Raw genomic sequence first — 20,173 nt, 5'->3', positions numbered from 1 at the left:
AAAAATAGCCACATAATTCATCTCTAAGATGAGCCCAGAAAGAAGTCTATATCTTTATTTTTCTGGAAGATATGATTTTTTAAACATTGGGGAAAAGAGACTTCAACGCATGTAACATGGCAATTTTAAGATAGGATATATAGAAATAAAAATAATGTTTATTAAAAATCTGTTTTTTTTTAGCTCTAGCAGACTTGTTAATTTTATTTTTTGCTTCGTTTTGCAGAGGAAGAATTGATAGTTGCAACCACTAGACCTGAGACAATTTTCGGAGATGTAGCGATTGCCGTGCATCCAAATGACGATAGATATTCGAGATACATTGGTCGGCATGTTTTACATCCCATAAGAGAGACGTTTATACCCATTATAGCTGATTCTTCGGTCAAGAGAGAATTTGGCACTGGTACAAATTTATGAGAATTAATTAAACCTGATAACTTAGAATAAATTTGCACGCACACCCGCGCGCGCGCGCGTATTCAGTCCAAAAAATGAAGAAACTAGATTTCTAAAAATTATTCTAAAAATTTCATCTATATTATAAGTAATTCTATTTACATATATATTTTTTTTTGTTTAACGCAGTTATTGATTCATTCACTATTTATTTTATGTATTCGTTTATTTTATTTCTCACTGATGAGTATTTGTTTTACAGGTGCAGTGAAAGTTACACCGGCACACGATCGCTTGGATTACAATATTGCCAAAAGACATAGCTTGCCAGTCATTAACGTTATTGATGAAGATGGCAACATGACAGATGCGTGCAAAGAATTCAAGGTTTCGGGATCATACCTTATTCAGTACACACAAGGTCTATTCATTTCTCATCATTAATTATAAATTATTGCAGGGAGTACCGAGATTTATTACACGGATGAAATTAATGAATCAATTGTCCGTACGAGGTATGGTGAGAGGTGTGGAAGATAATCACAGAATGATACTTCCACTATGTTCACGCACGTATGATGTGGTCGAATATTTGCCAAAAGAACAATGGTTTTTACGCTGCACAACGATGGCTAAGCGGGCGCACGAAGCCGTAGTAAATGGTGAACTAAAAATCGATCCGAGTGATGAGGGCATTTACGAACAAATGTGGTATAACTGGCTCGAAAACATCAGGTAAAATTATTATCATTTAATTATTAAATAAATAAAATGTAAGTAGATGAATAAATAAAGAGATGAAGAGAGATAATTAAATGAAAAATGCAATATTTAATTTATTTTATTAAAAAGTTTATTTTTTTTGTTTGTTAAGGGACTGGTGCGTTTCGAGACAGTTGTGGTGGGGTCATCGCATTCCAGCGTATTCCGTAATTCATGACGGTAAAGACGACGGTGATGACGGTGATTTCTCCACCAGTAGGAATAGCGTCGCTTCGTGGATAGTCGCACGATCTGAAGAAGAAGCGCGTTCTCGTGCACAAGAAAAATATGGAGACACAGTGAGCTTGCGTCAGGATCCAGATGTTCTTGATACATGGTTTTCTTCGACAATTATACCATTCGTCACGCTTGGCTGGCCGGAAAACGTTAGTCTTTATTACTCTTTTGTACATACATTTTATTAGATATATCTTTATAAACCTTTTCTTATACATGGCAAAAATTTGTAGACGGAGGATATAACAAGATACTATCCATTAACATTGATGGAAACAGGCCATGATATCCTCATGTTCTGGGTGGCGAGAATGGTGATGCTAAGTCTAGAACTGACAGAGCGTTTGCCGTTTAAAGTACGTGCACAATAAGTTGTTCATGTTTATCCTTTATCAATATTTTATTAGAACGTAACTCCTGTATATTATGTTAAGCAATTCCGATTGATTATTGAGATGTTACTACGGTAAAATAACATTGTAAAATACAATTGGTAATTATAAATTATGCATGTGTACAGGAAGTTTTACTTCATGGTGTATTGTGTGATGGCAATGGCAAGAAAATGTCCAAAAGCTCCGGCAATGTCATCTCGCCAGAAAACATTATCAATGGTTGTACCTTCGAAGTGAGTATTTTTCGAAATGACATTAATTAAATTTATTTTAATGTACTTATAATATAGAAACTTTTATCTTGGTTAATAATAAAAATTAAATACCAACAAATATTAAAATTATTTTTTTAAACCGATATGTTGCATAAGTTTACTAATTTAACATTCAACACATAAATATATAATAATAATGATAATAATAATATAATGTAGGAACTGAACGAGCAAGCAAGACTTAGTCACGCGGCGGGTATTCTCAGCGCCGAAGAATTGCAGCGAACGCTGCGTGTTAATAAAAAGTCATACTCCGCAGGAATACCAGATTGCGGTGCCGATGCCTTAAGACTGTCATTATGTGCACGCAATATTAAGAGTAAGCAAATTAAGGATTTTAAGGAAGAAAGAATTTTATCTCTTTTCCTTTTATAGATCATACCGTTAGTTTTGATGTGGACGATTGTCGGACAAGCAAATATTTCTGTAACAAGATCTGGCAAGCAAGTAAATACGTGTTATTAATGACAAAGGAGGAAGAACGACATGAAACTGAAGGAAAGGAAAGTCTGAATAACTTAGATCGATGGATTCTGAGTCGATTGACATGGATGGTGGGAATAGTAAACAATGCATTTATCGAGCGAAATTTCCATAAAGCGATCGCCGCAATCCGTCAATTTCTGTACTATGAATTCTGCGACTTTTATGTGGTATGATATTAATACTATTTAATATAATATAATAATAATTTAAGACTTTTTTAAATTTCTTGAATTTTGTAAGAATCTTAAGAAGTTTTAAATTTTAATTATACTGTAATAATAATACGGTTTATGTATTTCATTATTCTTAATTTGCTTAAATTACCTATAATAAAAGTAATTTTTTTATTTTAATTTGAAAAATATATTTATATTTTTACTGAAACACAGGAGGGTACAAAATTTGGTTTCAAAAGCGGTAATTGCGCTGGGCATGCCAATACTCTTGTGAAATGCTTAGAAGTGTCATTACGCATCCTTGCACCTATTACACCTTACTTATCGGACGATTTGTACATAAAACTCGCCAAAAAGGGACTTCCAGGATTTCTATCAGTCACCTCGTTGCTCGATACTTCATATCCTATGCCATACGAAGTATGTGAATCAAGTAGTCTTCATATTCACTCTTTTTGATATTTTCTCACTCTTTTCTTTCCTGAATGCTTTTGTACATGTTAGATAATTTATTTTCTTTTCTTCTTTTAATAGTTTGAGCATCTGAGAGACATCGAGTTGGAGGAAAGAATGTGTGAACTCGTGAATGTGATAAATGCGATCAGAAGCTGCATGGCAAATGTGAACAAGAAGACAAATCCGGAAGGTAAATATTGATGATTGATGTACTAATTAACAAATTTAGATTTAGAAAGATATTTAAATTTAATATAGGGTAAATTTGAATCAATATTTGTTTTTCCATAGTTAATATTCTGGTTAACAATGTACGCGATTACAATTTTTATCGGGAAAATGTGAATCTGATCAAAGGAGTAAGCAGAATCTGGAACATACCTATCCACTTAACAGAATCAGTAAACGATGGCAATTTTAATGAGACGACGAGAGACAATAATGGTGTTTGGACTATCCAATATATGCACACAAATGATTGCTCGTTACTTATTAGAGCTACGGTAAATAGAAAAATGTAGTGCTCGATCATACTCTAATATAAATTAACTATTACACTTATACCATTTATACCATTAATTATAATTATCGTTTGTCTGCAAAGAATTTTTCATACAAATCATTTTTTAGGATGTATCGGTGGAACAAATTAAGAAAAATATTGCAAAGAGGAATAAACCGGAAAGAAGGAAAGAGGATGAAAGTTAAAGCATTATAACAATGTTATAAATTCTGTTCTAATTCTAATTTATAACCTTCATCTGTAGATACATTTATAATATAAGTGAATAATGTAACAAATATAGTAAAAAAGTTATTCATATATTTTATATGTTTATATATAGTTTCCTTGAACTTACGCAGCACAAATGGGAAAAATAATAATCATATATTTAATTCTACTGATTTTCAGAAATTTGATTTTTCCTTCTCTTAAATTTTCTATCTTTCTGTTGAAATATATTGAAATATGTCGAGTTAAAAACGTACTTTATAAAATACAAAAAATTTAGATAAAATTTTAGATTATACGGTTAATAAACAAAAATTTTGCAGATTAATTTTAAAATTAAATTTATTCAGTAGTTTCACGTGACTCTTATTCTAACCGAAATCCACTGGTGGCGCTGGTAGTATCTTAGTCTCAATTTTCTAGTCTATTTATGTTTTGTTGGTAAAGTGAGGTTATTTGAGGTTATTTTTGCCGTACCCGGTACCGCACGTGTGATCGTGTTTGATCGCATTCTAAGGAAAAGAAGAAGAAATATATACTGTGTCGCGAGCATGTCCTCTCTCGAGATCCTCTCTGATTTGGCTGGTCATGTTTTTGATAACGACAAGCTGGTAATTTTATCGCAATTATTTATATACAACATATTCGTTGTGTCTCATACCATATTACATATATTTATATATTTAAAATATTATAGTTATTCTATATTATATAAAATTGATATTTTTAGGTCACCTACAAATGGCTAAGTAAAGAGCTACGTGTCCATGTTAACGTAGCAAAACAAATCTTAGGGGAGTTTTATCAGAAATATCACAAAGATGACAACATCGAATGCACATATTTGCTAATAGGTCATCTAAAGGATAAAGGAATGCGAGTGGAGGTTGTCAGAGGGTCCGATGTATCTAAGGCTAAAGACAAATTCAGCAAAATTATCTCGGAGCACATCTATAGCGTCCACAAACCAATTGTGGATCTGGAGTTGCTCGCCACTTCTGGTGCTGGTGATGCAAATTACAGCGCAATAAAATGTGACGCCTGCAAAGAGCGAAGTGATGAAGAAATGCAATTATTACGTTGGGGTACAGCTGCTAAAAAAGTTACGGAAAATTTAAAGTCTATAGATTCGATAAATCCGTCAAAGACAGAAAAGCATTCAACGAAAAAAAATGGATTTAATAATCTATTTAATATGGCTGCAAAATCAAAAAGTCCTGAAAAATTAAAGTCGTGCTTCCAAGAAAATGACAGAGACTCAGTGAAAAAAGATAACTTTCGGAAAGAAAAAGATTCAATGAAAAAAAATAAAGAAGACTCAACAGAGAAAGATGAAGCTTTAATGGAAGAAACTGAGGGATTAACAGAAAAGGAAAAAGATGTTGCAGAAAAGGATACAAATTTTGTTCAAAAAGATAAAGATCTTTCGAAAGAACCTGCAGAAAAGATTAAAAAGTCAACTGGGAAAAATAAAAGTTCCATGGTCAATTCTACCGCTAAAAAAGTGTCTCCACAAAGTAATTCTGTAAAAAAGGGAAGCTTGGATAATTTCTTTGGAAAACTGACATCTCCATCAAAATCTGTAGAAGTTACATCAACGGAAAAGAAAAGTGATAATGTCAAAAAAGAATTTCCCGAGGAAAAAAGAAGTAAAGAAAAGAAAAATTTACATGGGAAAAAGCGAAACAGAAGCAAAGAAACAGATGAAACTGCTAAGAAACGGAAGAGAATTATTATACAGAATGATTCTAGTGATTCGGAGGTACAAAGTGATGTAGAGATGGAGGAATCAGTTCCTGAAATGGAGCCGGAAACTCTTGCGAAACCAAAGAGTCCTTCTCCACCAAAAATAAAGCATGAAAATGGCAAAAGAAAAATCTTGAAGTTGGTAAATAAAACTTATAAAGAAGGCGAATATATTGTGACAAAGAAAGAGCACATTTATGTAAGTTGTTCAGAAGATGAGGAAGAAGAAAAAGAGGAGATGAAGAGAAAAGAGAAGAAAGCAGAGACTAAGATGGAGAAAATGAAGAAAAAGCAATCCACGCTCACAGATTTCTTTAAGAGATCTTAGTATTGTTTCAAAATTATAATGTCCAAGTAATTTCAAAATATCTATTTTTTTTTTTTAAATGTGAATGTAATATATCTCATTTTTTTAATGTGAATGTAATAAATTATTTATTAATATTAATGATATAATATGATTTTAATAAATATATCATATATAATATTAATAATAATAAGTAATATACAGAATGATAATAATGATATTTTTTTGTAATGCCATATTTATATTGTGAAAGATGTTGCTTCCAAAGAGTTTTCATTTACATTTTACAATAATGAATGATAATCGAATATTCATAAAAAAAAAACTATTGCTTAGAAACTAGTTGAGTTATTGATCATTGTTCTAAAAAATGCTTAGAATTAAGAACAAATTTCAAATATTCAACAATAAAAATTTTTTGGTACAAAAACTGTTGCATTTTTAACAACTTATATATTTTTAAAACATATTAAGCTTAAATAGATTATATAAAATACATTAAAATAAATAAAAAATTAAAATTGTTGCATAATTATAAAAAATTGTGAATAATGCCAATAATTGATTAATCTATCGCACCTATATTTCTCGCAACAAGATGAGTAATATGTTATGGATCACATGGTCGGCGCACTTATCAGATATGGCAGATAGGCTATCAGGATCGACTATAGTAAGTGTAAATCTACTATATGACTAAATACAATCATTTAATGATAGTCTGCATGTGAAATCACAGTAAGAATATCATGATGCTTAATATTATTACACTGTTGTTTCTATTTTTGTGCAACCAATGTTTATGCGATATATGTAAAACCTGTGTATGTTTTAACTCACAATCAAGTAAGTAAAAAAAAAAAAATAAAATAAGATCTAGTAGAAATAATAGAAGAAATGGATTAAAAATTAATCAACATGACATTTTTGTCAATATAATTAATTACCTATACCATTATTCTTATAGATGCAGGACCAATTATTGATTGCCATGACAGACATTTAGGAACTAATGAAGTTCTTAACTTTGATCTTTTTACTCTAGATAAGCATCGACCACTAAACAAACTTATTCTTTCAAAAAACGATATGACGCTTCTACCCATAAATGAACTAAAAAATCTGAAACATTTAAAAAGATTAGATTTGTCTCAAAATAAATTGGATAATATAAATTCAGATATCCTTGAGAATCTAAATGAGCTTGAAGATTTAGATTGTTCTAACAATTTACTCTGGGGCTTTGATATTTCTATTCTCAACGTTTCTTCCCTCTTAAAACTCAATTTGAGTCATAATCGCATCAACAATTTGGAGAAAAGCATAGAAAATTCAATAACAAAGTTAAAAGTTTTTGATGTATCTCACAACGATCTTGTTGATCTGGTAATACAATAATTTTAATAGCATAATTTTTAGTGAAATTTAGTAATGTTTTTATGCAATGAGTGTATAATGTAATTAAAATTACATATATATATATATATATATATTTATAATATATATATTAACATCACTTTTATTAAATTCATTTATTTTAATATTTTACAGAACTTCCTCGAAGTTATGCCGGAATTGGAGTATTTAAATCTCTCCTTCAATAAACTTATCACTCTCCCGGTCAGTTCATTATTTTACATGCAACATTTGAAGATTCTTCGCGTTAACAATAATCAACTTTTCTCCTTAAATTTTCAAAATCTTCCATTGTCGTTGTTGGAACTTTATACGGAAAACAATCTTATTAATACTGTATCATTCCAAAAATCATCAATTCATACCTTACACATTCAAAACAACAACATTTCTAACATACATAACAATTTAACATTACTGGAGGAATTAAAAAATTTAAACATCAGTACGAATTTCTTATCAGACTTTCCGGATGTTTTTCTAAATAGTTTAGAAACGCTAGATGTATCCTTCAATTATTTAACAATAATCCCTGAAACCATTTCTGTTAAAAATTTTCCAAGTTTAAGAATATTAAAAGTCAATGGAAACCAACTAAAAGATATAAAAATTCGATCTGAATTGAATTTGGAAATATTTGAAATGAAATTTATAAACACGATTGAGAAGATTGACGAAGACACATTTCTAATGTTAAAGGAAAAGAGAAATGATTGTATTAATTTAATTATTTCGAGCAATACCAAGTTGAATATAATTGAGGAAAACGTTTTTCAACATATGAATATTTGCTCTGTAAGTGTATTATATATATATATATATATATATATATATATGTATAAGATACATTTAAAAAAAACCATTTATTATATTTTTTTTCATTTTTCAGCTAGATTTGAGCAATAATAATTTTACTTACTTATCATCAAAGCTATTCAATATAAACGATTTTATTTATAACAAAAACATTTCAAATTTAAAATATCTCATTAATCTGCAAGGAAATCCATTTATTTGCAATTGCTCATTGCAATGGATGTTGAACGAATTAGTTCCAAAACTTTACATTATGAACCGCAGTCTTCTAGAAGAGTTGAGGTAACTGTTAATATGATCGAAATATTCTAGAATATATATATATTTTAAATATATTAAAGCTTTAATGCCAACTTATTTCTTTTTCGATATATTAAATTAGTTAACGACTAATAACATTTAATTTATTATTAATCATTAATTCCTTTTATTTTTTATATTTTATTAATTAGATGTGCTGCTCCACCTCCATTAGCCAACAAAAGGATGATCCATTGGTACAAATGGAAAGCAGAAATCTTTTGCGATGAATTTCCACATTTTGCTGAAAGTATGACCGTTAATATTGCAAGTATTTCTAGCAAACAGGTTGTGACATTCAAACCTGGTCCTGGAATGATTGCTGTTCTGGCTACAGTAATCGCTCTGCTTTCAATTCTATTGATAATCGGCATTCTATTGATTCGAAGAATGAACGCAAAGAGAAGACGAATCAATCGTAGATTTTAAATCTTTTTATTCTTATAAAAAACAGAAGACTGTTATTGGGAAAAAATATAAAACATATTTTTATTATATTCTTAAGCACAATTTATATAATATGCAATTCTTGCAGTTCTTCTTGCAAAAATTGCATAGATTAGTCATTATTTATAATTATTTTTAATTTTTTACTATAGTACTTATTGTAACAGGAACGGTCTGCAATAATATGTATAATAATAATAATAATAATACAATCTAATAATATTGATATTTATAGGAAGAAATATATCAAAAATTTTATCTTCACAGACACATGCATACTTTGGTCACAAAACTCAAAACTTACTTTAAATAAACTTATGTTTTATAATATTCTCATCACATACTTTTAAAATGTGGTATTTTTTGAGGATTTTTATTTTCACATGTTTTTCATTGTAAAATCTCTTAAGATGTTAATATCTATTTCTCATTGATTAATTCATGTTTTTTCTGATCATTTTAACTAATCAAGTTTAAGTAATTAATTATATTATTTAACTAATTGACTTATAACTCGAAATACTTATTTAATTAATTATGATTGGAATCGGATGGACGCAAGAGTAATTATTAATTACGTTTGAGTCATATAAGATTAATTTCTCTATTTGTGTAATGCGTGAAAAATATTTTTCTACGAAAAGTAGAAAAAGTTTATTCCGATAAAATCGATTTTTTTTTATCTTTAAAACGTAAAAATTACTTTACATTTATAACATTAATAAATGAAAATATATGTGATAATAAAAGCGCCTTATCACTAAATATTATCGATTTGCCAATGACTAGACGTTACTCTTGGAGGTGGATTTTCCCTGAGTTCAGTCAGAAAGGCGTTAATATTTTGATAATAATTCGGCTGACACCAAGTTTCGTTATGTGTGCCATCCACAATCGGAAGTATACGCTTGTACGTACTTCGACAATTTTTGTAAAGATCCTGCATCATACGGGGTGGTACCAATGTATCCGCCAGACCGGAAATAAACAGAGTGGGCACCGTGACTGAGCGAACTTTCAGAATAGACAAATACTGTAACGAGATAAGAAGTATGAAAATGTGAGAAATCATGAAAAGAAAATATAAATATAAATATAAATATAGAAAAGAGAGATTATACGAAATATAATAAATTAATACATACATTTTTTTGAAGAATAATATTAACAAAGATTTACTCTAGTGTGTAATACTTTTTAATGTAATGAAGATATGTTATATCTTTTTCATAAAAAAAAACTTTAAATCTTTTTGTAAAGAGAGAACCAAAACAATCGCATATAATAATTAAAAAATTTTGTCTCTTTTCTGTGATTTGCTTACTTTGTTTTTATATACAAAAAGCGGCAGATACTGTAAAAATTTAGATCCTACAAATAAGGCGGCCATATCTGGGATACTGGTGAATGTGTTTTCAAGTATAAGGCACCAAATTCTCTGGGAATTTTCTTCCTTTGTGGCTAAATCAATGGCTACTGCTCCACCTATCAAAATTACAATTTTATCAAATTTAATTATTACAAGTACTGATAATTAGTAAGGAGATCACTGTTCTGACAGATTAATATAATAAAATATAAATTTAAGAAAGTAATAGTTAAAAATATTAAAATTAGATTCTTTACCCAGCGATCTGCCGAAAATTATGATTTCATTGGTATTAATATCCGTTCTACTAAACAAATAATCTATCCCCGCTCGGGCATCCATATAGAGCCCTTCCTCCGATGGAGTGCCCTGCGACAGACCATACCCTCGGTATTCTAACATTAAGATGTTACATTGAATATTATGATACAGTCCTACTATATTTTGCAATCTGAAACAAATACATATAATGTATTACGATATAACTTATGACTATAAGTTTACAATAATTTGTCTTATTTCTGTCTTTTCCCAAGTAAAATAATGAAAATACCGATGGCCCATATTGCCAGCATTGCCATGAAGAAATAGTAATGTAGGTGCCTTCCTCATTCTATCTTCTGGCTGAGAAACAAAAAACATGTGCAGCATTGTGCCATCTCCAGCTCTGGTGTATATACTTTGATAAGGCAAATTAAATATTGAAGGAGCTGGTACGTAAACTCTCGAATGGGCTGGCAGTTCTGGATGATAAAGAAGTTGATCTTCTCTATGATAGAGTATTCCTAGACAGAGTAACAACAAACAATTTTTAGTCTTATAACATTTCTCAAATCAATAATAATAATAAATAGAACTAGAAAATAAAGTTTTATAATAAAAAACATATACACACCAGTTGTGGCAAAACACAGCAAGAAGAAAGCCAAAATCCCACCATATAACCAATATAGAAAAAAGCACACAAGGATGTACGCTCCACTAAAAGCCCAACACTTCATGGCCACATTCCCCAAAAGTCTAATTGGTCTGCTGCGAGCTAAACGTATTCTGAAGGACATTATTTACACTTGTATATAATTTAAAGACGCTTGGCGTTATCTAGACAATCCAGTTGTTGCCAATAAATGGATACTTTGTCTTAATTTAAAAACAGTCATGATGATCCATTAAATTAATTGCTGCAGTTTCTTACATCTTCATCCTATAAAATGGTGAGAAGGTTTAGTAAAGTTTTATTATTTTTCAATTTTATATATAATTTATTATATTTTATTAATGTTTCATTGCCAAATAAGTAACAGTATGAAAATTTGCATAATATCTACAAAATTAATAAGTAACATAATTTGTTGTATTAAATGAAATTATATCAATTTTATTTTAAAGCAAATAAAATAATGCTTACAAAATACATTGCACTTTATTGAAATGTATTTACAAATGTGACAAAAATGTATTTGTGAATAGAACTAAATATAAAACAAATAAAAAATAAATAACATAAACTCAATAATTAGAGAAAATTAATTGTTAAAAAACTGCAAGTAATAACAGCTTTCAAAAAAGAAAGTTTAAATTTTTTCATTTAATTTATATATTGTATAAATAAATGCAATCGAAGTGGATTTGTTAAAATATTTTTTTCCCTTAATCTATAGATATATAAAAAATAAAGAATAAATTAAATAAGCTATACTTAAGTTAAATTATTATAAAAGCTAAGTGTATATATTATAATCCAACCTGTGCAAGGGACGAGATAGTGACAGTTGGATCGCATAAAGCTTGACGATCAAATCAATAGAATTTTTATAGTAAAAAAATAAACGTTCCTGAATTGAAACGATTTATAAAATGGACATTGTTGAGTTACTTCACAATTATTATTGGTATCAAATGACACGTTGAAAAGCATAAAAAAATCGCAGACGTTTATTTAACCTCTACGATTTATGTCTCGGCTAAAAAAGTATAGAAAATAGACGTGCAAGCGCTCTTATTGTCCATGAAAGAAGGAATTATCTGATCGCGAAATGTTTGTTTCACTTTTTAGTCGCGAGCGAGTCGAGCGAGCAGCGAATGAAAAGGCCGTAGCAATAAATTTGATTGGCTCCGCAGTCCGCACTGATCGCCATATTGTGACACTACTCCGCTGACCGCTCGAATAAAACGCAATCTGGAGTCACGTAAGCGAAACAAGTGCTTACAAGTTAAAACATATTTTGCATTATGTGCGACTCGGTAGATCACAGTGATCACAGCGTATCATTCGCGCTTGTGGATTTGCTTTCTCGGTTCACTCGAGTTTCGACAGACGTCGTTAGCGTCGTCGTCGTGCGGGCCATGTGGAGTCGTGTGTCAAGTGTCATCGGCAGTCGACGATGGTCGACGATTCGTCAGCTGATATACGTTTGCTATAGTATCACATCACGATTAGCAAGTCTGATTTAATTAAAATTTCGTGTCGTCTGTAAGGTACGTGTAAAACCTCTTGTTATTTCCTAATAATTTGACGAGCGTAATTCGTAATTATTTTTATCAATTACCCAATGCGTTACAGTTAGATAATTAACTATATAGCGAGGTTGATATAACTTAGCTGTGGCATTATACACAGCGAATAATTCCCGTTTTTATTATATTGCACTGTCGACGAGATAAATATAAGCGCAGGAGCAGTCCTACTTGAAATTGTAAAATAATTTCTGGTTGGTTTCGCGTGCGTGTAAGATAACCGCTCCGCAAAACACTTCAAACACTTTTCTCTACATATAAGTTAACCTATTGTTGTTTTTCAGTATATAAGATGTTTTATTCGATGCTTTTAATTGTATCTATGATAACGCGATAATAATTAGTATTTCTTGAAATTTTATAAACAATAGCTTTACATTTTTTTGCTTAGTCGCTGTTTATTTTACATATTTACCTGTTTCTATATGTCATTTATACTTTGTGTATGTATATATAGTCTTTATATTTGAACTGTTTTGCTTTAGGAGGATAATTGCACAACAGCAAACATGTCCACCGATGTAAACATGCAGGCTGAAAAAGTATGTATAAGACAATTTTGTTTGCATGTGTGTCCCTTTGCATGAAATATAAATGGGATGTATAACAATATATCTCTATGATAAATGTATACATTGTGTTGCTGTTATAAATTATACTTAAAAATTATACTCCCTTTCTGGAAAGCTAAAAGCTTGTGGTAAAATATCAATTAACATTAATCTTTCTTTGGATCAAGCACAATGAAGAAGCGAGTGTCAATAAGACCGAAGAAGAAGAGGGCAGATCGTCTAAAGACATGCATGCGGTACCTATTTTTCCAAATTTAAATTTTGCTTTCTAGACATGATCCTTTTCTCTTTATCCTGCTATACATTTCATTATTTCTTCCAATTGTACAATATTCTAGATTATATATATATATATATATATATATAATATAATATGTATATATATATATAATATATATATAAATATAAGGTGTTGTTAAGTCTATTTACATGGCAAAATAATGTGAGAGATCTTTTGAAAATTTTAGCAAAATGGTAGTCCTGTTTATGGGGGCTGTGAAGGACCAAATGCAATGTATGTGAAGCTAGTCAGTAGTGACGGCCATGAATTTATTGTTAAACGGGAACACGCATTAACAAGCGGCACTATCAAAGCAATGTTAAGCGGTCCTGGTCAATTTGCAGAAAATGAAGCCAATGAAGTCAATTTTCGAGAAATCCCGTAAGTGTAAAAACATTCAGCAGGTACAAATTTGTTTTTTTTTATTTTTTACTTTGAAGTCATAAAATAAGTTTAACATATACTGTAATAATTGTATTAATATGTATACTGTAATAAGTGTTTGAACAAATGTCTTTTTTTTAGGTCTCACGTTTTACAAAAGGTCTGCATGTATTTTACTTACAAAGTACGCTACACAAACAGCAGTACAGAAATACCAGAATTTCCTATTGCCCCCGAGATTGCTCTGGAATTGTTAATGGCTGGCAATTTCTTAGACTGTTAAGCATCATCCATAAAAGTGTATCGGCTTTAATCGGCAATTAAATTATAGGAACAATGCAGCTTTCTTTATTATGATCGTTTAAGATGTATTGTGATATCTGGAAAACCGTATTGGAGCATAATAATTGGTCGCTTTGAACTCACATACTCTCGTGACATGAAACGTTTTAATGCGACGAGACAAAGCAATGTCGGAAGTTTTATAATTACGAAATCTGAATATTCCATTTATGTTATGCTTCATAATTGAATATAGCCATCAACACGTAATATTGTATCACTTAAAGTAATGAGTTATAAACCGTTATACCGAATGAGTTGTACTGATAAAAGATTACCATTCACACACTTCTAGCAATTTGTATTATCTTCTAGCAAATCATACACATCTATCACCTGTTGTATACTTAAACTATATATTTCAGTAAATTATTGTTAACAAGATTAAAAATAAATTCAACTTTATATACTGAATTAACTGAATCATCAATTCTATCTGCTATATTAGGTGACAAATACTTTTCATTGTATTAATATTATGGCAAATATACACACATTTTCTTTTTGTTAAATATAGTTATAATTATTCGTTTTTGGTTTACATATTGATTATATTTACACTTATATTGTTACACAGGCACATTGTGAGATTTATTAATATATTGCAGAGGAAAGATTAGGCTTGATAGAGCACTAAATAAGATACATCACTCTTAATCGATAAGTTAATTATAAAAGTCAGATATTGTATGATATGCAAAGAGGATGGCAAACTAAGATTTTATAGAAGTTTTGTAAGCGTGTTTAAGAGGTCTCATATACTAATAAATATAATGTACGAAAGACATATGCTTTTCGGATTATTGCTAGCTCTCACATGTCTTTTTTTACACAATCATTCATACTTGGTAATAATTGTTGCCCAAGATAATTATTATCAGTTATATATAGGTACATGAAGATACAGTGACTTATATATTCATAGTTACAGCTTCATTTGCTCTTCGTATCCTTTTCGAGATCCTTAAACTTTGCCTCGAGTCGCTTGGAATACGCCGCTAGCTTATACGCGGCTTGCTCCAGTTTGCTTACGCTGTCGTCAATCTGATTGATATTGTCCAGGATCGGCTGCAGCTTCTGATACTTATCGTTCAGCGAGTCCAATGACTGCACTACATTCGACGAGATAATCTTCAGTTCTGTGTACTTGGCGATGGTCTCCTTATTCAGACGCTCCAGCAGCCGGTAGTCGGCGTGGGTAGCGGTGAGCTCCTCCTGCAGGTACTCGCCCGTCTTCTGGAACATCGTGTTCGCCAGGCGACTCAGATTTGGGTCGTGCGGGTCCAGTGCCTCGAAACTGCTGGTGCTGGTGGAGAGGGTGGTGCCGCGTTTCGGTGACTCGCATCTCGAGTTCTGCTCCGCGGACAGACTGTCGATCAGCGCTGCCTCCGTCTGCGCCTCGTCCTTCGACGGGTCCATTTCGGACTGGCTCGAATGTCGCAGCTATCACAAAGTGTATCACAGAACGACTCGACTGAATGCGATCGGAATCTGAATGAACATTTTAATAGACAGACAGGTGTCGAGTATCCCGCTGATCAGCTGATGACAAATGGGCGATCCTAACCTGTTCTTTAAATCCCAGTAATTTTAACAGCTAGTTCTAGTCGGCTGTTGAATTCTGCTTTCACTTTTCTTCGATTCTATGCTCACATAATGGATCAGCTGGTTACAAGTTGTAAATGTGACATGCAACGTCAAACAATAAGTTTGACAGATACGCGCGTAGAGTCGCGCGATCTGTAAAGTTCGCCACTTTCTTTATCAATAATCATGGTCGTTCCTCAATACGTATCTTATTGATCTCGAATGGGCAATGAAATTAATTCGCAAAATCGAAATATTTTGAATTAAATTTTTTCTTCTCACTTATCTATGTGCCATATTTAATTTTATTATTATGAATTTATTTATCAATTGACAACAAAAAATTGATTATACAATATACATCAAGGTTATGATAAAAAGGCTGAAAACAATTTCAGTAATAAATTGCATACTCTTTTATTTATATACTATAATTATTTACATTGTTTTTATATTATTTGTATATTTATAGTATGTATAAAAGTATTTTTATACATATTTTTATATTTATGTCCTTTATATATGTATATATAAATTATATACATATTAATTTATATACTGATATTATATAACATTTAAAATGGCACCATATTGTAATAGAAATTAATTTAGTTTAAACGTATATAAAAAGAGTAAGTTTTAAAATATATTTATTAGATTTGTATAAATATATCTATATGCCAAATAATAGATACCATTTCCAATATTAAAGTTTGTTAGATAGAAAGTCTTATTATTATTAAATTTGCTTAACAGAAGATAAATAACTATATTTTTCTTATGCTTTGGTCTAAACTTTGGTAACTGTATACCACCATGGTTCCGTTATCTATCCAGTGATATGCAAAAGGCAAAAAGTGTAAACAAGCTAAAAGCTTCGAGCTTTTCTTAGTTATTTAGGCATAAGGGGCACGACGTTTATTAGCGTTTATAACCATTTGGATTATTTCGTTGCCATTTCCACGTATCTGCACCTGGAATATCAATAGGTTTTTTAAATTTTAGAATATCAAAATATAGAAAATATGAGCAACTGTTGCTATTCGTATATATATATTTATTACTCCAACTTACACATGTCATCCATATCTTTTGTAGCAGTCCAATCTAGTTCCTTATTAGCGATACTAGCATTCGCATAACTGGCGGAGATATCACCTGGCCTACGTTCAACTATTTTATATGGTATTTTCTGCGTGGATGCTTTCTCAAACGCATGTATAACTTCAAGTACAGAATAGCCTTTCCCAGTGCCAAGATTTATCGGCTTAAATCCCATTGGATTACGAGTTTTTTGATACATCAAAGCTTTCATATGTCCAACTGCCAAATCCATAATATGAATATAGTCACGTACACCTGCAAGTTTAATTGAAAAAAAAAAAAAAAAAAGAGTTAAATTGTAATCGTCATAGACCTCTCTTTCTCCCTACAATATACGCTCTTTGTGTAATAAGCTGTTTTATAAGATAAAAAAATTTCATCTTCTATCCATATTTCCTACAATCAAGAAAATAAAAAACTCTCACCTGTACCATCAGGGGTATCATAATCATTGCCATAAACATATAACACGTCCCTTTTTCCAACAGAAACTTGTGCAATGTAGGGTATTAAATTATTTGGAATACCATTGGGATCTTCTCCAATTTCACCTGAGGGATGTGCACCAGCGGGATTAAAATATCTCAAAGATATAACGGAAAATTCCTAAAAATTAACTTTTTATTAAAGCGAATTGTAAAACGGTATACCATAACGTACCTTATCTGATGCACACAAATCCTTTAATATTTCCTCAACCATGAACTTTGTCTTTCCATACGGATTTGTACAATTGCCAGTTTTCATGTCTTCTACTAAAGGAAGTTGTTCAGGTATGCCATAAACTGTGGCACTACTTGAATAAATAAAACGTTTTACATTGTTCTCCCGCATAACTTGCAATAGATTTATCGTTCCGCTGACGTTGACCTTGTAGTACTCGAGTGGTTTCTGACATGACTCCCCTACCGCTTTCAACGCAGCAAAATGTATAACACAATGAAAAGTATGCTGCAATAAAATGAAAAACCTGAATATCTGAATCCAATGTGTCATCAGCAAAATTTATGAGCAAATAAATATATTTACTTGTTGAAACACGCTTCTCAGATCACTGATGTTTGTGATATCACAATTGATAAATGGAACATTTTTATTTGTCAATTTCTCTACTCTAAGGAGACATTCGGGTTTCTTAGAATTTGAATCTGTAAACATAAGAAAAACAGATTGAAAAATTAAAAATTTGTATTAAAAGTTATTATACAATACATAACAAAATAATGCCAATTCATTTGAATAATTGTTAGATCTCTAATTTGCATGCATTGTGCTGTATTATCAAGAAATTAGAAAATAGATGGTAATTAATGTACTGTTATTCATATATTATTTAATTTGACAGATTGATTTGTATGTTGTATATATGCGTGTGTATACACATACATACAGTATATCACATATATATTATTTTTTGCCATATATAGCTTATTACGTCTCACCTTTGTAGGCATTGATAAGGTTGTCTATTACCACCACCTGAAGACCCGCTTGTACCAATTCCAATACTGTATGAGAACCGATATAACCAGCGCCTCCCGTTACCAAGATATTCCAAGATTCACTTGCCATTATTTATTGTGCTGTTTTATTAGTTTATATATACATTATACATGCTATGTCTCTTATACATTACATTTTTTTTTTTCAAGAATATCTTGTATTAAGCAAAAATCAAAATTGTATCTCTCTTTGTACAATTATATAATTTTAAAAATTTATTTCAGTCAGTTAAAATAAGTAGAGATTAGTTGCGACCGATATACTATCAATCAAGATTTATCCCAAAATATGCAAAATAAAGTCAATTATTTTCTGAAGAAGTAACAGTAGTAAAAAGCAAACAAATCAATGTGTGTATACATATCTACAGATTAATAATCGTGCAGGAGTTGTTAGAAAAGAAATTGTGCCGTGTGCCAGTTACGTTTTGCAGAGTCCAGAGAATCGTCTAACCTCGCAGCGTGATAATCGGCGAACCACTGACCTTATATTCACGATATCAGAACGACGGTTGACGTATATATTATCACAAAAAATTATGTAACATCGACACATCATCGGGCACACGTCGCGATCGGGTATAAATCCGGAGGAGCTCGGCACTCGATCGTCAAAGCTCGAACGAGAAGAATGGTCAGGATCCTGACAATTTTTCGTTCGTGACTTCCATTCACGACGTCCGTTTCGTCTGCGTAACCGAAAATTCGATTCGAGCGACGATGAACATCCGCGGTCCTGGACCAGACGCGAGATCGCGGCGACTCCAGAGATAATCCCGATCCTGTTCGCGTCTCGCTCGCCACGTCGAATCGTCGTAAACGATCCACCGTCCCCTTTAACCTCCCACTTTTTCATTTTACTTTATCTTGCATACGGTACCGCGTACTTGTGACTTGACCGCATTGTATCGCACGCAGCGAGTTAAACGTGCTGGTACGAGACGCTGCATATACAAAATATACCTATACGAAAAGGTATTGTCCCTGGAAAGACAAGCATTCGGGACATTCGTATCGAAAGAAAATATTTTTCGCAAATACGTATACATACGTGTGCAATGTCCCTTATTCGCTCCACTCTATAAATGCGATACCACCAGATACGGCACGAATTATTGATAATTCCTTGACTTTGACATCGCCCGCGATGAAAGTACATAAAAATGTAGGCAATTCTAGCAGGTAAAACTATGTATACATATATAGAGATTATATATATCTTTATACTATAATTGTTTGCATCTCCAAACAGGATATTTACGAATACATGTATTATAGATGTAGCGATAACAAGAAGAGATATAATGAGGAACCCCTTAATTTTTTCTTCGTTATTGTCATCGATTGCAATTAAAAGTGTCAGTGTTGGAAAAAATATTAATTACACATACATATATTTTGAAAATTATAATGAGTATCTCGCGTATCGAGGGTCGGTAAATGCTCGTTCGAACTTGATATTATCGACTGCTGAAATTTCTACACTTTGGATAAAGAGACAACCGACAATATCGACAATGGTGGATCGCGCGCGACGCCGCCTGACGGAGAAAATGCCATACGAA

General features: G+C 31.4%; 7 protein-coding genes across 16 annotated transcripts in view; 4 read left to right on the top strand and 3 right to left on the bottom strand.

Moving 5' to 3' along the window:
- LOC105459904 (valine--tRNA ligase-like) overlaps positions 1-4,088 on the top strand; it is a 6,754-nt gene extending 2,666 nt beyond the window's left edge. For all 4 annotated transcript variants that reach the window (XM_011706258.1, XM_011706257.1, XM_011706260.1 and 1 more), the window contains 12 exons: positions 227-406; positions 662-786; positions 860-1,134; positions 1,274-1,547; positions 1,632-1,754; positions 1,919-2,026; positions 2,228-2,387; positions 2,444-2,721; positions 2,944-3,150; positions 3,265-3,376; positions 3,478-3,689; positions 3,817-4,088. In XM_011706258.1, the coding sequence (XP_011704560.1) occupies positions 227-406; positions 662-786; positions 860-1,134; positions 1,274-1,547; positions 1,632-1,754; positions 1,919-2,026; positions 2,228-2,387; positions 2,444-2,721; positions 2,944-3,150; positions 3,265-3,376; positions 3,478-3,689; positions 3,817-3,894 (2,132 nt within the window). In that variant the 3' untranslated portion in view covers positions 3,895-4,088. The remainder of the gene's footprint in view (positions 1-226; positions 407-661; positions 787-859; positions 1,135-1,273; positions 1,548-1,631; positions 1,755-1,918; positions 2,027-2,227; positions 2,388-2,443; positions 2,722-2,943; positions 3,151-3,264; positions 3,377-3,477; positions 3,690-3,816) is intronic.
- Positions 4,089-4,299: 211 nt separating this feature from the next.
- LOC105459903 (DNA polymerase delta subunit 3-like) lies at positions 4,300-6,072 on the top strand. The gene is made up of 2 exons (XM_011706255.1): positions 4,300-4,530; positions 4,650-6,072. Exons 1-2 carry the CDS (start codon positions 4,471-4,473, stop codon positions 5,991-5,993), a joined length of 1,404 nt encoding a protein of 467 aa, XP_011704557.1. The 5' UTR covers positions 4,300-4,470; the 3' UTR covers positions 5,994-6,072.
- A 419-nt stretch (positions 6,073-6,491) lies between these two features.
- LOC105459902 (adenylate cyclase-like) lies at positions 6,492-9,307 on the top strand. Its single transcript, XM_011706254.1, has 5 exons — positions 6,492-6,818; positions 6,940-7,358; positions 7,524-8,183; positions 8,278-8,486; positions 8,657-9,307. Exons 1-5 carry the CDS (start codon positions 6,722-6,724, stop codon positions 8,931-8,933), a joined length of 1,662 nt encoding a protein of 553 aa, XP_011704556.1. The 5' UTR covers positions 6,492-6,721; the 3' UTR covers positions 8,934-9,307.
- A 257-nt stretch (positions 9,308-9,564) lies between these two features.
- Positions 9,565-12,456, bottom strand: LOC105459901 (alpha/beta hydrolase domain-containing protein 13). The gene is made up of 6 exons (XM_011706253.1): positions 12,067-12,456; positions 11,216-11,524; positions 10,874-11,105; positions 10,578-10,771; positions 10,276-10,436; positions 9,565-9,984 (listed from the first exon to the last, which is right to left on the bottom strand). Exons 2-6 carry the CDS (start codon positions 11,379-11,381, stop codon positions 9,712-9,714), a joined length of 1,026 nt encoding a protein of 341 aa, XP_011704555.1. The 5' UTR covers positions 11,382-11,524; positions 12,067-12,456; the 3' UTR covers positions 9,565-9,711.
- A 209-nt stretch (positions 12,457-12,665) lies between these two features.
- Positions 12,666-14,829, top strand: LOC105459899 (transcription elongation factor B polypeptide 1). 2 transcript variants are annotated; one of them, XM_011706251.1, is made up of 5 exons: positions 12,666-12,798; positions 13,323-13,379; positions 13,577-13,645; positions 13,877-14,070; positions 14,215-14,829. In XM_011706251.1, the coding sequence occupies exons 2-5, from the start codon at positions 13,347-13,349 to the stop codon at positions 14,354-14,356; spliced, it is 438 nt and encodes a 145-aa protein (XP_011704553.1). In that variant the 5' UTR covers positions 12,666-12,798; positions 13,323-13,346; the 3' UTR covers positions 14,357-14,829. The 2 variants fall into 2 exon arrangements, with proteins under 2 accessions (XP_011704553.1, XP_011704554.1); XM_011706252.1 differs by lacking the exon at positions 13,577-13,645.
- An 87-nt stretch (positions 14,830-14,916) lies between these two features.
- On the bottom strand, positions 14,917-16,239 carry LOC105459898 (biogenesis of lysosome-related organelles complex 1 subunit 2). 2 transcript variants are annotated; one of them, XM_011706250.1, is made up of 2 exons: positions 15,983-16,239; positions 14,917-15,858 (listed from the first exon to the last, which is right to left on the bottom strand). In XM_011706250.1, the coding sequence occupies exon 2, from the start codon at positions 15,832-15,834 to the stop codon at positions 15,349-15,351; it is 486 nt and encodes a 161-aa protein (XP_011704552.1). In that variant the 5' UTR covers positions 15,835-15,858; positions 15,983-16,239; the 3' UTR covers positions 14,917-15,348. The 2 variants fall into 2 exon arrangements, with proteins under 2 accessions (XP_011704552.1, XP_011704551.1); XM_011706249.1 differs by having other exon boundaries at positions 14,917-15,906; positions 15,983-16,238.
- A 387-nt stretch (positions 16,240-16,626) lies between these two features.
- LOC105459897 (UDP-glucose 4-epimerase) lies at positions 16,627-19,825 on the bottom strand. 5 transcript variants are annotated; one of them, XM_011706246.1, is made up of 8 exons: positions 19,660-19,825; positions 18,970-19,592; positions 18,549-18,689; positions 18,136-18,254; positions 17,767-18,057; positions 17,532-17,712; positions 17,077-17,361; positions 16,627-16,976 (listed from the first exon to the last, which is right to left on the bottom strand). In XM_011706246.1, the coding sequence occupies exons 3-8, from the start codon at positions 18,676-18,678 to the stop codon at positions 16,924-16,926; spliced, it is 1,059 nt and encodes a 352-aa protein (XP_011704548.1). In that variant the 5' UTR covers positions 18,679-18,689; positions 18,970-19,592; positions 19,660-19,825; the 3' UTR covers positions 16,627-16,923. The 5 variants fall into 5 exon arrangements, with proteins under 5 accessions (XP_011704548.1, XP_011704547.1, XP_011704546.1 ...); XM_011706245.1 differs by having other exon boundaries at positions 18,549-18,686; positions 18,974-19,592; XM_011706244.1 differs by having other exon boundaries at positions 19,034-19,592.
- Between the last annotated feature and the right edge of the window lie 348 nt (positions 19,826-20,173).

Source organism: Wasmannia auropunctata, unplaced genomic scaffold (genome assembly GCF_000956235.1).
Source record: "Wasmannia auropunctata unplaced genomic scaffold, wasmannia.A_1.0 LD333494.1, whole genome shotgun sequence".
Lineage (NCBI taxonomy): Eukaryota > Metazoa > Arthropoda > Insecta > Hymenoptera > Formicidae > Wasmannia > Wasmannia auropunctata.
This window is presented reverse-complemented; position numbering and strand designations above follow the sequence as displayed.

Bases quoted from the DNA above. Each gene is read 5' to 3' on its own strand.
- LOC105459903 (XM_011706255.1), top strand. From the start codon at position 4,471: ATGTCCTCTCTCGAGATCCTCTCTGATTTGGCTGGTCATGTTTTTGAT. The intron at 4,531-4,649 runs GTAATTTTATCG...TGATATTTTTAG, and splicing joins TTTTTGATAACGACAAGCTG to GTCACCTACAAATGGCTAAG.
- LOC105459902 (XM_011706254.1), top strand. From the start codon at position 6,722: ATGATGCTTAATATTATTACACTGTTGTTTCTATTTTTGTGCAACCAA. The intron at 6,819-6,939 runs GTAAGTAAAAAA...TTATTCTTATAG, and splicing joins ATGTTTTAACTCACAATCAA to ATGCAGGACCAATTATTGAT. The intron at 8,487-8,656 runs GTAACTGTTAAT...TTTATTAATTAG, and splicing joins AGTCTTCTAGAAGAGTTGAG to ATGTGCTGCTCCACCTCCAT.
- LOC105459901 (XM_011706253.1), bottom strand. From the start codon at position 11,381: ATGTCCTTCAGAATACGTTTAGCTCGCAGCAGACCAATTAGACTTTTG. The intron at 11,106-11,215 runs GTGTGTATATGT...TACTCTGTCTAG, and splicing joins GCTGTGTTTTGCCACAACTG to GAATACTCTATCATAGAGAA. The intron at 10,437-10,577 runs GTAAAGAATCTA...TAATTTTGATAG, and splicing joins AATTTTCGGCAGATCGCTGG to GTGGAGCAGTAGCCATTGAT.
- LOC105459899 (XM_011706251.1), top strand. From the start codon at position 13,347: ATGTCCACCGATGTAAACATGCAGGCTGAAAAA. The intron at 13,380-13,576 runs GTATGTATAAGA...CTTTGGATCAAG, and splicing joins TAAACATGCAGGCTGAAAAA to CACAATGAAGAAGCGAGTGT. The intron at 14,071-14,214 runs GTAAGTGTAAAA...TCTTTTTTTTAG, and splicing joins GTCAATTTTCGAGAAATCCC to GTCTCACGTTTTACAAAAGG.
- LOC105459898 (XM_011706250.1), bottom strand. From the start codon at position 15,834: ATGGACCCGTCGAAGGACGAGGCGCAGACGGAGGCAGCGCTGATCGAC.
- LOC105459897 (XM_011706246.1), bottom strand. From the start codon at position 18,678: ATGGCAAGTGAATCTTGGAATATCTTGGTAACGGGAGGCGCTGGTTAT. The intron at 18,058-18,135 runs GTAAATATATTT...ATTTTATTGCAG, and splicing joins TGAGAAGCGTGTTTCAACAA to CATACTTTTCATTGTGTTAT. The intron at 16,977-17,076 runs GTAAGTTGGAGT...TTGATATTCCAG, and splicing joins AAAAGATATGGATGACATGT to GTGCAGATACGTGGAAATGG.